Source organism: Hypanus sabinus, chromosome 14, assembly GCF_030144855.1.
Source record: "Hypanus sabinus isolate sHypSab1 chromosome 14, sHypSab1.hap1, whole genome shotgun sequence".
Taxonomy (NCBI): Eukaryota; Metazoa; Chordata; class Chondrichthyes; order Myliobatiformes; family Dasyatidae; genus Hypanus; species Hypanus sabinus.
Genome location: NC_082719.1, coordinates 77,162,839 through 77,177,584, shown reverse-complemented (window position 1 = coordinate 77,177,584; position 14,746 = coordinate 77,162,839). Strand labels below are relative to the sequence as shown.

The window sequence follows — 14,746 nt, the reverse complement described above, 5'->3', positions numbered from 1 at the left end:
AAAATAAAAATCGAGAACTACAAATGCTGTAAACCCAAAATAAAACTAGATAATGCTGGAAACACACTGTAGGTCAATACTCAACAGTGAGAAAAGAAACAGTTAATGTTTCAGTTTGAAGTCTCTGTCAGAACTCAGGTAAAGTCAGAAAAAGGAAGTTGAGATGGGCAGAGAGCACTAAAGGAAAATTCAGAACAGAATTGGCATTGGGAAAGGGCAGCATTATATTATTTCAGTTTGGTAGTTACCAGAAAAACAGAATGAAACGGAATAGGAGACACTGAATGATGAGATAAGTAATAGTTATTGAATTATACAGCTCAGAAAACTCATCCTTTCTAATCAAGGTGCTTCCCTGAGACAGTCCCCTTTGCCTGCTTTTGGTACATTTCGCTGTCTATGGATCTATTCCATATACCATCACCCTCTTTATAGAAAACCTATCGCCCATCATTTCTTTAAAGCTTTATCCTCTCAACTTAAACCTGCATTGTCTAGTTTTAGATTCCTGTACCTTGGGAAAAAGACTGAACATCCATGTCCAGAGATGATCAGAGATTAAGGGAGCTAGGGCTTTACTCTTTGGAGAGGAGGAGGATGAGAGGAGACATGATAGAGGTGTACAAGATATTAAGAGGAATAGATAGACTGGATAGCTAGTGCCTCTTCCCCAGGGCACCACTGCTCAGTACAAGAGGATATGGCTTTAAAGTAAGGGATGGGAAGTTCAAGGGGGATATTAGAGGAAGGTTTTTCACTCAGAGAGTGGTTGGTGCGTGGAATGCACTGCCTGAGTCAGTGGTGGAGGCAGATACACTAGTGAAATTTAAGAGACTACTAGACAGGTATATGGAGGAATTTAAGGTGGGGGGGTTACATGGGAGGCAGGTTTGAGGGTTCACACAACATTGTGGGCCAAAGGGCCTGTAATGTGCTGTACTGGTCTATGTCTATGTCCTCCATGATTTTATATACCCCCATAAAGTTACCCCTCAGCCTCCTTCATTCCAATGAAAACAGTCCCCTACCTATCCATTCTCTCCTAATAACTTAAGCTCTCCAGTTCCATCACACTTTGTAGATTTTTCCTGTACCCTCTGTAGCTTAGTCACAACCATCTTATAGTTTGGTAGCCAGAACTTCTCACAGTACTCCAGGTGAACGCTCACCAATGTCCTAGACAGTTGTAACATGACGTACCAATCTTGCACATTCTATTAAAGGCAAGCCTACTATACTAAAAAAAGGCATTTGGTAAGGTACCCCATGCAAGGCTTATTGAGAAAGTAAGGAGGCATGGGATCCAAAGGGACATTGCTTTGTGGATCCAGAACTGGCTTGCCCACAGAAGGCAAAGAGTGGTTGTAGACGGGTCATATTCTGCATGGAGGTCAGTGACTAGTGGTATGCCTCAGGGACCGATTCTGGGACCCTTACTCTTTGTGATTTTTATAAATGACCTGGATGAGGAAGTGGAGGGATGGGTTAGTAAGTTATCTGATGACACAAAGGTTGGGGTGTTGTGGATAGTGTGGAGGGCTGTCGGAGGTTACAGCAGGACATTGATAGGATGCAAAACTGGGCTGAGAAGTGACAGATGGAGTTCAATAAGTGTGAAGTAGTTCATTTTGGTAGGTCAAATATAATGGCAGAATATAGTATTAATGGTAAAACTCTTGGCAGCGTGGAGGCCAGAGGGATCTTGGGGTCTGAGTCCATAGGACGCTCAAAGCAGATGCACAGCTTGACTCTATGGTTAAGAATGCATACACATTCATCAATCATGGAACTGAATTTAGGAGCCGAGAGATAATGTCGCCTCACTACAGGAAGGATGTGGAAACCATAGAAAGGGTGCAGAGGAGATTTACAATGATGTTGCCTGGATTGGGGAGCATGCCTTATGAAAACAGGTTGAGTGAACTCGGCCTTTTCTCCTTGGAGCGAAGGAGGATGAGAGGTGGCTTGATAGAGGTGTATAAGATGATGAGGGGCATTGATCGTGTGGATAGTCAGAGGCTTTTCCCAGGGCTGAAATGGCTGCCACAAAAGGGCACAGGTTTAAGGTGATTGGGAGTAGGTACAGAGGAGATATCAGGGGTCAGTTTTTACGCAGAGAGTGGTGAGTGCGTGGAATGGGCTGCCAGTGGCAGTGGTGGAGTTGGATACGATAGGGTCTTTTAAGAGACTTTTGGATAGGTACATGGAGCTTAGAGGGCTAGTAATTTCTAAGATAGGGACATGTTCGGCACACCTTTGTGGGCAATAGGGCCTGTATTGTGTTGTAGGTTTTCTATGTTTCTATACTCCTTCTTCATCACCTTGTTTGTCTGTATTGCCACTTTAGGGAACTATCTACTTGTACCTCTAAGTGCCTCTGTTCTATATCACTCCCAGGGTCCGATCATATACCATGTAAGTTTAACTTCCTATAATTCAACACTTAGCCTTTATCTAGGTTGAATTGCATCTGTAATGCCTTTGCCTACTTTCCCATTTGATCTAGATCCAATGTAACCTTAGACAACCTTCTTTACTGTCCAGTATATCAAATCAGCTGGCTCACCTGGGGTCCTATGTGATTTCAACTTTCTGCCCAGTCTATTATGCAAGACCTTGTCAAAAGTCCAGCTGAAGTTCATGTAGACAATTTCTACTGTCCTGCTCTCATTAATCTTGTTTGTCATCTCTTTTGACTATTTCTAATCTGTCCCTGCCTTTTGATAGATCCTGTCAAACTCAGACTCTCTACCAGTAACTTACCCACCACTGCGGTTGGACTCACCAGCCTGTAGCTCCCTAGTGTGTCCTTGCAGCTCTTAAATAGAAGCATTGAGTAAAGCATTTCAAAATTTTAAAGAGTTATATTTTAAAAACTAACCTGTAATCAGGATGGATTGCAACCACATAATTTTAGAGAAATTAAGAAAAAGATGGCAAATGATTAATACATAATTATTAGTTCATGGCTAAAAGGTGAAGTGCTAGAGAATTGGAAGATAGCTAATCTAAACTCCATTTCATGAAGGCTAAGAAAGATGATGGAACATATCCAGGAAACTATAGATCAGTGAGAGAACAAGGATTCTTGAAGAGAACTGAAGAACCGCTAATCACAAAAAGTATAATAATGAATAACCAGCAGGGACTTCTTACTCTACCAGCTTCACTGAAAGTTTTCAAGCAATAACTGAGGGAATAGAAAATGACGATGGGAACATGAGATAATGGATAAAGAGTCCTTAAATTGAGATCACTGGTTGTGGGAACTTCTCAATAGATGAACAAGAGAGTGTAGTTATCTCCTTTTCCCTTTTGTTCAAGAGCCTGATGTTTGAGGGGTAGTTACTGTTCTTGAACCTGGTGGGGCAAGTCCTGAGGCTCTTGTATCTTCTACCTGATGGCAGCAGCAGGAAAAGAGCATGGCCTGGGTGGTGAGGATCTCTGATGATGGATTCTGCTTTCTTACAACAGTGTTTCCTGTAGATATGGTCAATGTTTGGGAGGGCTTTACCCGTGATAGGTTGGACTGAATCCTTTACCTTTGGTCGGATTTTCATTGAAAGGCATTAGAATTTCAAAAGATTTTTGATAAGGTGTTCCATAAAAGAGAAACGAATTAGGTCAGAAAATAAAATAAAACAAGCAGCAGAATGGATTGCCAACTGATTTGAGGAGAGAAAGCCGGAAATGGGGAGAGAGGGAATAAAGGAAAATCAACTCACAATGGAAGAAAGTGAGAAGTGGATCAGTGCAGTGACACTGCTCTTCACAACTTATATTAATGATTTAGACTCTGGAATCTTAAACATCTAATTTTGCAAATGAAACCAAATAGGATTTGAAAAGGATGAGGAAATTCAACATGAGAAGTATGCAATAAACTACAGAAGGATAATTAATAAATAAATAGATAGATAGATAGATAGATAGATAGATAGAGAGGTAATTTAAAAACCCTAACAAGAGAAAATCTGCAGATTCAGGAATCCAAGCAACACACACAAAATGCCGGAGGAACTCAGCGGGCCCAAAACATTGGCTGTACTTTTTTCCATAGATGCTGCCTGGCCTGCTGAGTTCTTCCAGCATTTTGTGTTTGTTGAACAGCCTGACTCTATTCCCTTGCAAAAATACAGCTAAGGGGTGATCTAATAGAGTCTTTCAAATTATGAAAGATTTTGAAAGAATTGCTGCACAATTTTTCTCTGCAACTGCAGAGCCCTCACATGGCATCCACATAAATTGAGCACAATGAAGGTCCCCATGCTGCATTAATGAGCTGATCAATGAGTGGTTTGTTAATCACATTGTGGTGGAAGGAGAGCTGTTGCATTAGGATACAGAAATATTTATGCAATGTTTTTCTGCCAACTGGACCTACTTGTCCCAGCCTTTGGACCAAGGGACATTAGAAACCTGAAATTGTGTGTGGCCAATAGAGCACCTGCCTCACTACTCTAGTAGGGTGGTTTAGACTGGCCTCTGGCTAGATTAGTTTGTGGTTTTTTGATTAGTTTGTACTTTCTCCCTATGATCATACTGAATATTGAAACTACACAATCTCCCAATAACAGTTCATACATCTGACACCATCCGGGTCAAAGCTTTGCTTGGCTGGCACACCAGTTACCATGCCAATTCTCTGTTCGCACATCAGAACTTCAGTAGAACCATCTACAGCAACTTGTTAACAACAACTTTACTGTAAATCAGAACTTCCCAATCTGGCGTCCACAGACACCTCGCTTCATGGTAGTGGTCCATGGCATAAAAAAAGGTTGGGAACTCCTGGTCTAGATGGAATAAGGGAGCAATTGTATAGGAATCACAGCTTTAGTGACCCGGGTTCAATCCTGACCTCCGTTGGAATTTGCATGTTCCCCATAACTGTGTGCATTTTCCACAGAAACTTGGGTTTCCTATTAAATGCAGATCAGGAAGTTTATTGGCCATTGTAGTTTGCCTCTAGTGGAGGGTTTCCCAACCTGGGGTCCACAGATGCCTCGGTTAATGGCAGAGGTCCCTGGCATAAAGAAAGGTTGGGGATGCCTACTTTAGTGTGTAGGCAAATGCTAAGGGCAGTTGATATGAATATAGGAAAAGTAAAATAGGATTATTGTAGGATTGTAAATGGGTGGTTTATGAGTGTGAACTCAATGGGACAAAGAGACTATTTTCATGTTATATGACTCTATTCTATTTTATATGGATCACAAATGTTTCTATTTCTGTTCACATCACAACAACAGCTTGGTTTGTAAGTTAATTGGCATCAGTAAATTAGCTCTATGTGAATGTTGATTGTAGGAGAATCATAGGATAATTAATGAGCCAATGAGAACCAATAGGTCAGGAGGAAATAAGTGGGAAAATCAGATTGCTAGATTGTTTGGAGAAATCGCAAAGACTCAATGAACCATATGAAGTCCTTCAGTGTTGTGAGGAGAAGTAAGAACGATTACAGGATTGAATTAGTTATTTCCTGTTCATATGCTGGTGAGATGAATACATTCATGGAGCAACTCACCATTAGACTCAACTTTTCAGTAAATGTGCAGGCATGGGAGTCAGCGATACAAGGCAATAATGAAAAGCACCTGGCATAGTGTATGACCAGTTGCTTAATCACTCTATGAATGCAATCAACTTAAGCGGCATTAAAATTTGAAACAAGACACAAAAAGCTGCAGCATTATCACTGTACACAAAAGAGTGACCAAGCATCTTTGGATGGATGAATTAAGACACTGAAGCACCTTTGATCTGACAAATAATGTGTGAAGAGGTTGTCCCATGTTTATGATACCCACAATGACATTTATACTGCTCAGTTTCAAAGAACTTAGACAGGTGATCATCCACTCTATGTAATTTCATCTCACTTATATCTTATTTCCTATAACCTTGTATTTCCTCTCTGCATTCCAATGCTTGGTGACCTTTCTATTTTTTAAAATTTATAATTGCTTATCACTTAGGATACCTGTGATGTTAAATGAAATGAAAGTGAAGAAACAGAGGAGAAGGTCAACATGGATCAGTGGATAAAGCAGGGAGATGGTTGCATAAGGGTTTGGGAGCAGGAGAGTTCCAACACTCAGCAAGAAGTTACTATTGTTCACCATATCCAAAGAGATCTTAGCTTCAGAAAATAGTTAGCTATTACAGAACTAAATAATAAATATAATAAGTTTTTTTAAAGTTTCATCGAGTTTAATCAAATTTAGTTACTTTGATCAGCTATGTTTATCTGCATATGACCAGCTAAAATCCAAATCTGAATTTATCCATTAATGAGAATACTGCTCAATTCTGAAGACTTTAGACTGGGGATCATCCACTCAATGTAAATCTCACTTATACCTTATTTTCTACAACCATGAGTTTTCTCTCTCCATTGCTAATCTTTGAGATCTCTCTTTTTTATTATTTATAATTGGTTATTTGGTATATAGTTTTGAAGAATTAAATATTATTATAGGAGTGCCATATGAGCTCCCTTCTTCACCTTTAATGAAATTTTAAGTTGCATTCAGTAAGTGAATGAAAATAGTGCTGAAAAGTAACGCAATCTTTATGTGAGAAAATAAGATAACCAAGCCCTTTAAAGAGTGATGCTAATTTGCATTGGAACTGTTTCTTTTTGCAGCCCTGTTATTGCCAGTGCCTTGGCTGCTGTCATGGGAAAATGGGATCTACCAGTTTTCACGCTGCCTTTTAACATAATTGTTGGTTTGTCCATGGCTGCCACAGGACACTACAATCAGCATTTCCCTCAGGTTCTTATTGAACCTGTACATACAACACACAATATTACATGGCCTGATCTCAGTATACCTATGGTAAGCAACATTATGCTTCCTTTTAATTTTGTAAATTGGTGCAGAATATATTAATCTATTGTCAATATCATGAACATATAATGCTAATATATATTAATATACAATATCTGTTCAAATATTATTAACAAGAGCAAACATTTTCATTTAAATAACTGTTGAAAATTACTTCTTTCTTTATGCACAGTGTACAATTTTGTATATTTGTTGAAGGCCTAATGAAGTCACCTGATAATTGACAAGTAAATATAAATTCACAGTGATTTATAGTCATAGAGAATTATAAGATGATATGGGCTGCTTGGCCTTCTTTCTGCACCGAACTTCAACTCCCTATTTACACTAATCCTGCTTTGTTACCCCCATATTTCCCCCCCCCACAAATTCTACCACTTACCCACACACTGTGGGGTAATTTACAGTACCTATTGACCTACCAACCAAAATATGCTTGGGATGTGGGCAGAACCCTTTAAAGTCACAGGGAGAACTTCAGAGTCTGGAAGTAGATAAGTCACCTGGACCAGATGGACTACACCCTAAGTTCTGAAAAAGGTAGCTGAAGAGATTGTGGAGGGATTAATAATTATCTTTTGAGAATCTCTAGATTCTGGCATGTTTCTGGAGGACTGGAAAATTGCAAATGTCACTCATGCTTCAAGAAGGGAGGGAGGCAGAAGAAAGGAAATTATAGGCCTCTTAGCCTAAACTCAGTGGTTGAAAAGATTTTAGAGTCCATTGTTAATGATTGTGAAGATATTGGAGTCCATTGTTAATGGTAAGTTCTCAGGCTACTTGGAGGAACATGATAAAATAGGACAAAATCAGCATGGTTTCTTTAAGGGAAAATCTTGCTTGACAAATCTGCTGGAATTCTTTGAGGAAATAAAAGCAGGATAAACAAAGGAGAATTGATGGATGTTGTGTATGTAGATTTTCAGAAGACCTTTAACAAGGTGCCACACATGAGGCTGCTTAACAAGATAAGATCCCAGAAAAGATACAAACATGGTTAGAAAATTGTCTGATAGCAAGAAGCAATAAATGGGAATAAAGGGAGCCTTTTCTGGTTGGCTGTTGGTGACTGGTGGTGTTCCACAGGGGTCAGTGTTGGAACCATTTTTTTTATATATGTGAATGATTTCAATGATGGAATTGATATTGGTCTCTTTTTCTAAGAAAAGATGTTGGAGTGGGTTCAGTGCAGATTCACGAGAATGCAGGAATGAAAGGGTTATCATATGAGGAGCATTTGGTGGCTCTGGGACTGTACTCAATGGAATTTAGAAGATGGGGGTGGGGTGTTATCACTGAAAGCTACTGCATGTTGTAAGGCCTAGATAGAGTGGATGTGGAGAAGATGTTTCCTTTTGTGGGGAGTCTAGGACCTAAGGGCATGGCCTCAGAATAGAGGGAAGTCCACTTAAAAGAGAGATGAGGTTGTACATATGTGGAATTTAGGTCATTGAGTGTATTTAAGACAAATTGATAGGTTTTTGATTAGTCTGGGTGTGAAAGGCATGAGAATGGAGATGAGAGGGAAAATGGATCAACCATGATAAAACGGCAGAGCAGACTTGATCCCAAATGGCTGAATTCTGCTCCTAACTCTTATGACCTTATGGTCATTCAGCACCAAAGTCGGAATTAGACATGGATTCCTAGCAGTAACTTGGTTAGCTATGCCACTGGATCACCTGGTGCTGCGGTGTAAACTGCCTTTTGCTCTCCTCAGCTGTTGTCTGACCAGCTGAGTATCTCCCACATTCTGCTTTCCTTTGTGTTGATTAACTCAACCATTGTCACAGCCCCGGCAAGAAGTTATGCCAATTGGTGTTGTTTAGAAAACAGCTTTCCCTATATTTCCACGGTTTCTGGAAGGATCGCCAGGATCCTGAAGAAATACCGGATTAATACCACCCACAAACCCATAAGGAAGTCAGAGCTGATTCGGGTCAAAGATGACCTGTTACTCAGGTCAGCTGGTGTTTATAGGATTCCCTGTGAATGCGGAGCAGCGTATAACAGCCAGATGGGACACACAGTGGAAACACACAAGGAAGATAGGAGGTATATTCATTTGGATTACCCAGAGAAATTGGTGATAGCAGAACCTTGCATTCGCAGTGGTCATAGGATTGACTTTGACGGCACAGAACTGCTGTGCTGCACCAATGGCTTATGGGACCGCCAGGTAAAGAAAACAATTGAAACAAAACTAGAGGAAAAGAACAAAGACGAAGGTCTCACTCTAAGTAAGAACAGGAATTCAATTGTAAACAAGGTGGGAGAATGGAAACCTGATTGCATGAGGACTAACCAATCAGGAAGGATGGAATAGCGGGGTATAAATACCACCGGATTAGATACACCCAAGCATCATCCCTGAAGAAGGTGGCAGAATTTGGCATTGAAACTTCAATTATCATTGATACCTGTACCTGGCTTGAAGCCCAAATAGAGTTTTTTCATCATATATTCTTAGAAAGCACTAAATCCTTTGATTTATAAACAAAAGTATGCTTAATGTTGGAAAACCTCTATAGATATGCAGTGGTGATTATATTGACTGGCTGCATCACAAGCTGGTATGGAAATACCAATGCCCCTGAACAGAAAATCTTACAAGTAGCGCATATGGCTCAGTCCATCATGGGTAAAGCCCTCCATAACACTGAGCTCATCTACACAAAGACATGTCACAGGAAAGCAGCAACCATTATCAGGGACCCCCACTACCCAGGGCATGCTCCCTTCTCACTTCTGCCATCAGCAAGAAGGTACAGGAGACTGAAGACTCACACCACCAAGTTCAGGAACAGTTATTACCTCTCAGCCTATTGAACCAAAGGCGATAACTTCACTCAACTTCATTTGCCTCATCGTTGAAATGTTCCCACGACCTACAAACTCACTTTCAAGGACTCTTCACCTCCTGTTCTTGATATTTATTGCTTATTTATTGTTTTTATTTGCTGTATTCTATCTGCACAGCTTGTTGTCTTTTGCACACCCTTTGAATGCTCATGTTGGTATGGTCTTTCATTGATTCTATTATGGTGATCATTCTGTGATGGATTTATAGAGTATGCCCGCAAGCCAATGTATCTCAGGGTTGCTTAAGGTGACATATATGTACTTTGTTAATAAATTTACTTTGAACTTTGAAAATGTGAGTGAAAGGAGGTTGATGCTCAGGAAGGCCAGTTTTTTAAGCTATTGATCAGTGTAGTCTCTCCTGCAAGGAATGTAGTTTTAGACATCCAATTAATCCTTATTCCAGTAGCAAGCAGTTGTTTTGAGAGCTCCAGGGCAAGCTGTTTGTTGCAGGTATTTAGTTGTCAGGGCAAGTGCTCAACCTATTGGAACTGAAAACTACACTGAGATTCCAGAATAACATAGGACCCCAACAGCATGGACTAACAAAATATCTACTAACTCTCGAACCTGGTCTGGATGTGGACTTGTACCATGGAATCTCTAGGACCCTGTAGGCTATTTAAACCCATGTTTGAATTTAAAGTTGGTGCTTGTGCTTTTGGAGATGTATTCAATGATGAGGCAACTATGGACCACAGGAGAAAGGGAAGGAAGATGGGCAAATGAGGATAAGAGAAGTAGTAAGAGGGGAGTCAGAATGGGTAATGGTAAACGAGAGCGAGTGAGGGTGAGAAATCACCAGAGGTTAGAGAAATTGATTGTTAGTCTGGTTTCAATGGCTGGTAATAGCTCATCTTACCCAAGAGATTCCTGGCACTTCACTAACTTCCCTATTACCTTCTGAAATGCTAAACTGAGCCAAACCACATTGATGGACCAGATATTGGCAGAGGTTTTTTGGAGCATGAGGAGAAATATAGCATTGATATTACCATATCATTAATACAGAGTGACGATACTGAGTCAACCATAATATTGAATTAGTAGAACCATACACATTAATTTCTGAAAATACACTGAAATCAGAAATTTACAAAAGGAACATATTTGTTTAAATATCTGGGTGGGTCTGCTCAGGAACCTTATAAAGATTTCCACCTTAACCCATTCTTTCTTGTTTGTTGCTTCTTCCTGTCCCCATTTTGTGATCTGTAAATTTGAAAATATTCATTTTAACAACATTACCTCATCACTATAAAATTCACTGTGTCATTGGCCGGAGAGGTTACATATTCAGGATCAGGTTTATTATTACCAACGTATGCTGTGAAACCCGTGGTTTAGCAGCAGCGGTACAGTGCAAGACATAAAAATTAGTATAAAGTACAAAGTAAATAAATAGTGCAAAAGATGAATAATTAGGTAGTGGTCATGGATTCATGGACTGATCAGAAATGTGATGGTGGGGGGAAAATGTTGGGTTTGGGTTCTCAGCGTCCTATACTTCCTCCCGGATGGCAGTAACATGGAAAGACATGCCCTGGATTATGTTGCTCTTCATTGATGAATGCTGCTTTCTTGAGGTACCACATCTTGAAGATGCTTATCTGTCTGACCTAGAAAGACAGAATGATTTGATATATTACCTGTTAATAGTTCATACATTATTTGCTCCTGTGCACAAATAATTGAAGCTAATTTGGCAATATTCATTAGTCCAGATCTCGAAAACTTGAGTTCACTTTCAGTGATGCCCTCTAAGCTATACTATAGAATTAGAAAGCTTAGTTTATTTTATGAACTTCTTTCTGAATTGTTCTAAAAATAATTCTTCTGATGGAAAATAAGCAATTGCATAGGATTTAAAAATCTCTACATGAAAAATAAGTTAAAGATAAAACATTACAAATATAAAAGCTTAAGAAATAGAGTAGGACAGGTCGTTCAAGACTTCACACATTCTCTGTTATTCAATAAAGTCATTGCTACTCTTTTACCACAGTAGTACTTGACTAAATTAAACCAGTATCCCTTGATTCTTTTGCAATCTTAAAGTCTAACGATTTCCTTTTTGAATATAGACAGTCACAGCCTATTGGGTAGTGGATATCTAAATGCTCTGGTAAACAAGTTTCTTCATATCTCATTTATGAATGGTTGTCCCCTTTGAAACTGTGATACCGTACCTTTTTCTGTACACCCCAGCCAGAAGAAACATTATTCCAGCATCTATCCTGTAAAGCTCTATATAAAAAAAAAATATATATATATATATTTCAACAAGAGAATGTAGGCCGCTTAACGTTTCCTCCCTAGACCTGCCTCTCCCACCTCAGGAATATATCTAATGATCTTTCATTACTGATCCTCTCTATTCTTCCTTAAGATAGGAGACCAGAACTAAACACAATATTCAAGGTATGGCCTCACCAAGACCCTACATACTTCTACTAAGACCCCTTTACTCTTGAATGACTCCATTTTTCTTGCCATAATACACAACATACCATTTCCATTGCTAGTTGTTGCTGTACTTGGACATTAATTTTCAGTAACTTACATACAAGGAGTTCTATGGCCCTCTGAACACCAATACTACTGGACTGATGATCATGAAAATCACCATGAAATTTCCCTATCTCGTTCCATTTGTTAAAAAATCACCTATATATGTTATTTCAATTCATAATTCATGTCAGAATAACTGATGCCAAGATTAAGGAAGGCATTTTTGTTGGTCCACAAATCTAACAGGTCATCATTGACAGGCAATTTGAAGAACTACTAGTGGGACCAATGAAAATTGAATGGAAAACAATCAAGGATGTTGTTGAACATTTTCTTGGCAACTATAGAGCACCAAATTACGTGCAGCTGGTTGACAACATGCTTCAAGCATACAAAACCATGAAGCACAACATGTCACTAAAGATTAATTTTCTCTGCATTTCCAAATGGAGTTCTTCCCCATTATTCTTGGCGCTGTCACCAGGACATTGCAGTCACAGCGAAACAGTATCAGGACAACTGGAATACCTCAATACTGGCTGATTATTATTGTACACTTAAGCAAAAAGTGTCAGACACTGAGTACAAATGAAAATCATCAACAAAACATTTTAGCTTAGTTGAACTATTGCAAAGCATCAGCACCATTATGCAACTAAACACATTATATTCAATAAAAGTTAACTCTTGTTTCTCTAAATTCCTATATGATACAAGTAGTCTGAAATCATATTTGTGTTCAGCTTCAAATGGTCTACCATAAATAAAAAATAAAATTCTGAGGAAGCAACACTTTGGAAAGCATTTGTTGTCCAGTGTCCTTTGCAATTTCTCTGAGTTAATCGCTATGCTTCCTCTGATCATTGTCAGTTCTGCTCCTATTATTTTTTTTTCAATTGACAGTTCAGTGAAAGAATTTTCACATTCTAAGGAAATCATATAATGTGTCCTTTCTTTTTTTTATTCAGCTCTTGAGATCTGTCCCAGTGGGAGTTGGACAGGTGTATGGCTGTGACAATCCCTGGACTGGTGGAATTTTCATTGTTGCATTATTTATCTCATCTCCAATCATCTGCCTGCATGCTGTACTTGGATCATGTATAGGGATATTGGCAGGTGTGTCTGCATACATCACTGCTTTAAAGGAGTCTTTAAGGGCTCTGCATAAAATGTTGCTTATTTCTTTTTTTTTCTTGGGTAAGTTCAGGATTTATTGGCTGCTTCCAGAGCTAGATTGCTCAGACACTTCAGAGGGAAGTTAGACGTAAACTAGGTTACTATTGCACTTGAACCACAGATAAGCATGACAACACACACAGAGTGCTGAAAAAACTCAGCATGTCAGGCAGCGTTTACGGAGGGGAATAAGCAGTCAATGTTTCGAGCCGAGAAAACTTCATGTTTCCTTTCCTAAGGGAACTGAAGAATTATGCAAATTGATAGCTTCATAATCACTTTTACTGATAACAGTGTTTTTATGTTGAGATCTGTTTTTCACAAAATTATCAAGGTGGAATTTGAACATTTTCCACATGTTAATATATAAACTTAGAGATGAGCTCAGTGTTAATGAACTTCCAACTTGTGCTGATTTCAATATACAAATATGTTTTTTTGTATGTTTCAAAATTCCTAGACAATATAAGATGTAATTGAACATATGAATATTGAAATTTGGACAATTATTGCCCTGTAAAACTATGTGTAAAATACTTAAGTAAGCGTCATAGTTTAGATAAATATGCCCTAGCACTCAGTTCCTCCCAAGGTTCATTAAGTATATCACAGAGTTAACAAGCAAGACGACTTTACAGTAGTGCTATTTAAATTTTGTAGTTATTATATAAAAGTTTAGACATTTTGGGTTTCCAACAAACTTTTGGGCATTGATAGAAAATTTGTATTCATCTATTTGTTTCACTTGTTAGTTACTTAGAACTGAATATTGAGATCATTTAGCTTTAAGTGATCAAATCATGAATTGTCAGACCATATGGGCCGAAGGGCCTGTATTGTGCTGTAGGTTCTCTATGTTTCTATGTTTTCCTGAAGGCAATTAGAAACATCTAGTAATCAATAAAAGGCTAAATATTTTTCTGTTTAATTTTTTTTACAGGATTATCTTTGGCTTCACCATTTCAGAAAATCTATAATGGATTATGGAGTTACAACTCTGTCCTTGCCTGCATTGCAGTGGGTGGAATGTTTTATGCTTTGACATGGCAGACTCATTTCTTGGCAATAATATGCTGTAAGTTGAAAAGAGCATCAGAGATAATCCTTGCAGAAAACCTGTTTGTCTTTCCAGTTTTTGATAAACATATTTACCATTACCATGATTCATTCTCCTCAATAGTCTACTATTGTAGCATAGTTCTGATACCATTCCTTTGCTTGCTATTAGTCTGGATATTGTATCTCTTTAAACCAGTGTTCTCCCATACAGTCAACATTGATGCATCATCCTCTGATCCCCACACATAGTCCTGATGTACAGTCTACTCATCTTCCACATG

The 14,746-nt window shown here is 38.8% G+C and overlaps 1 protein-coding gene across 3 annotated transcripts in view; it reads left to right on the top strand.

Moving 5' to 3' along the window:
- slc14a2 (solute carrier family 14 member 2) overlaps positions 1-14,746 on the top strand; it is a 53,603-nt gene that overhangs the window by 21,302 nt on the left and 17,555 nt on the right. For all 3 annotated transcript variants that reach the window (XM_059989480.1, XM_059989482.1, XM_059989481.1), the window contains 3 exons: positions 6,653-6,845; positions 13,199-13,346; positions 14,347-14,481. In XM_059989480.1, the coding sequence (XP_059845463.1) occupies positions 6,653-6,845; positions 13,199-13,346; positions 14,347-14,481 (476 nt within the window). The remainder of the gene's footprint in view (positions 1-6,652; positions 6,846-13,198; positions 13,347-14,346; positions 14,482-14,746) is intronic.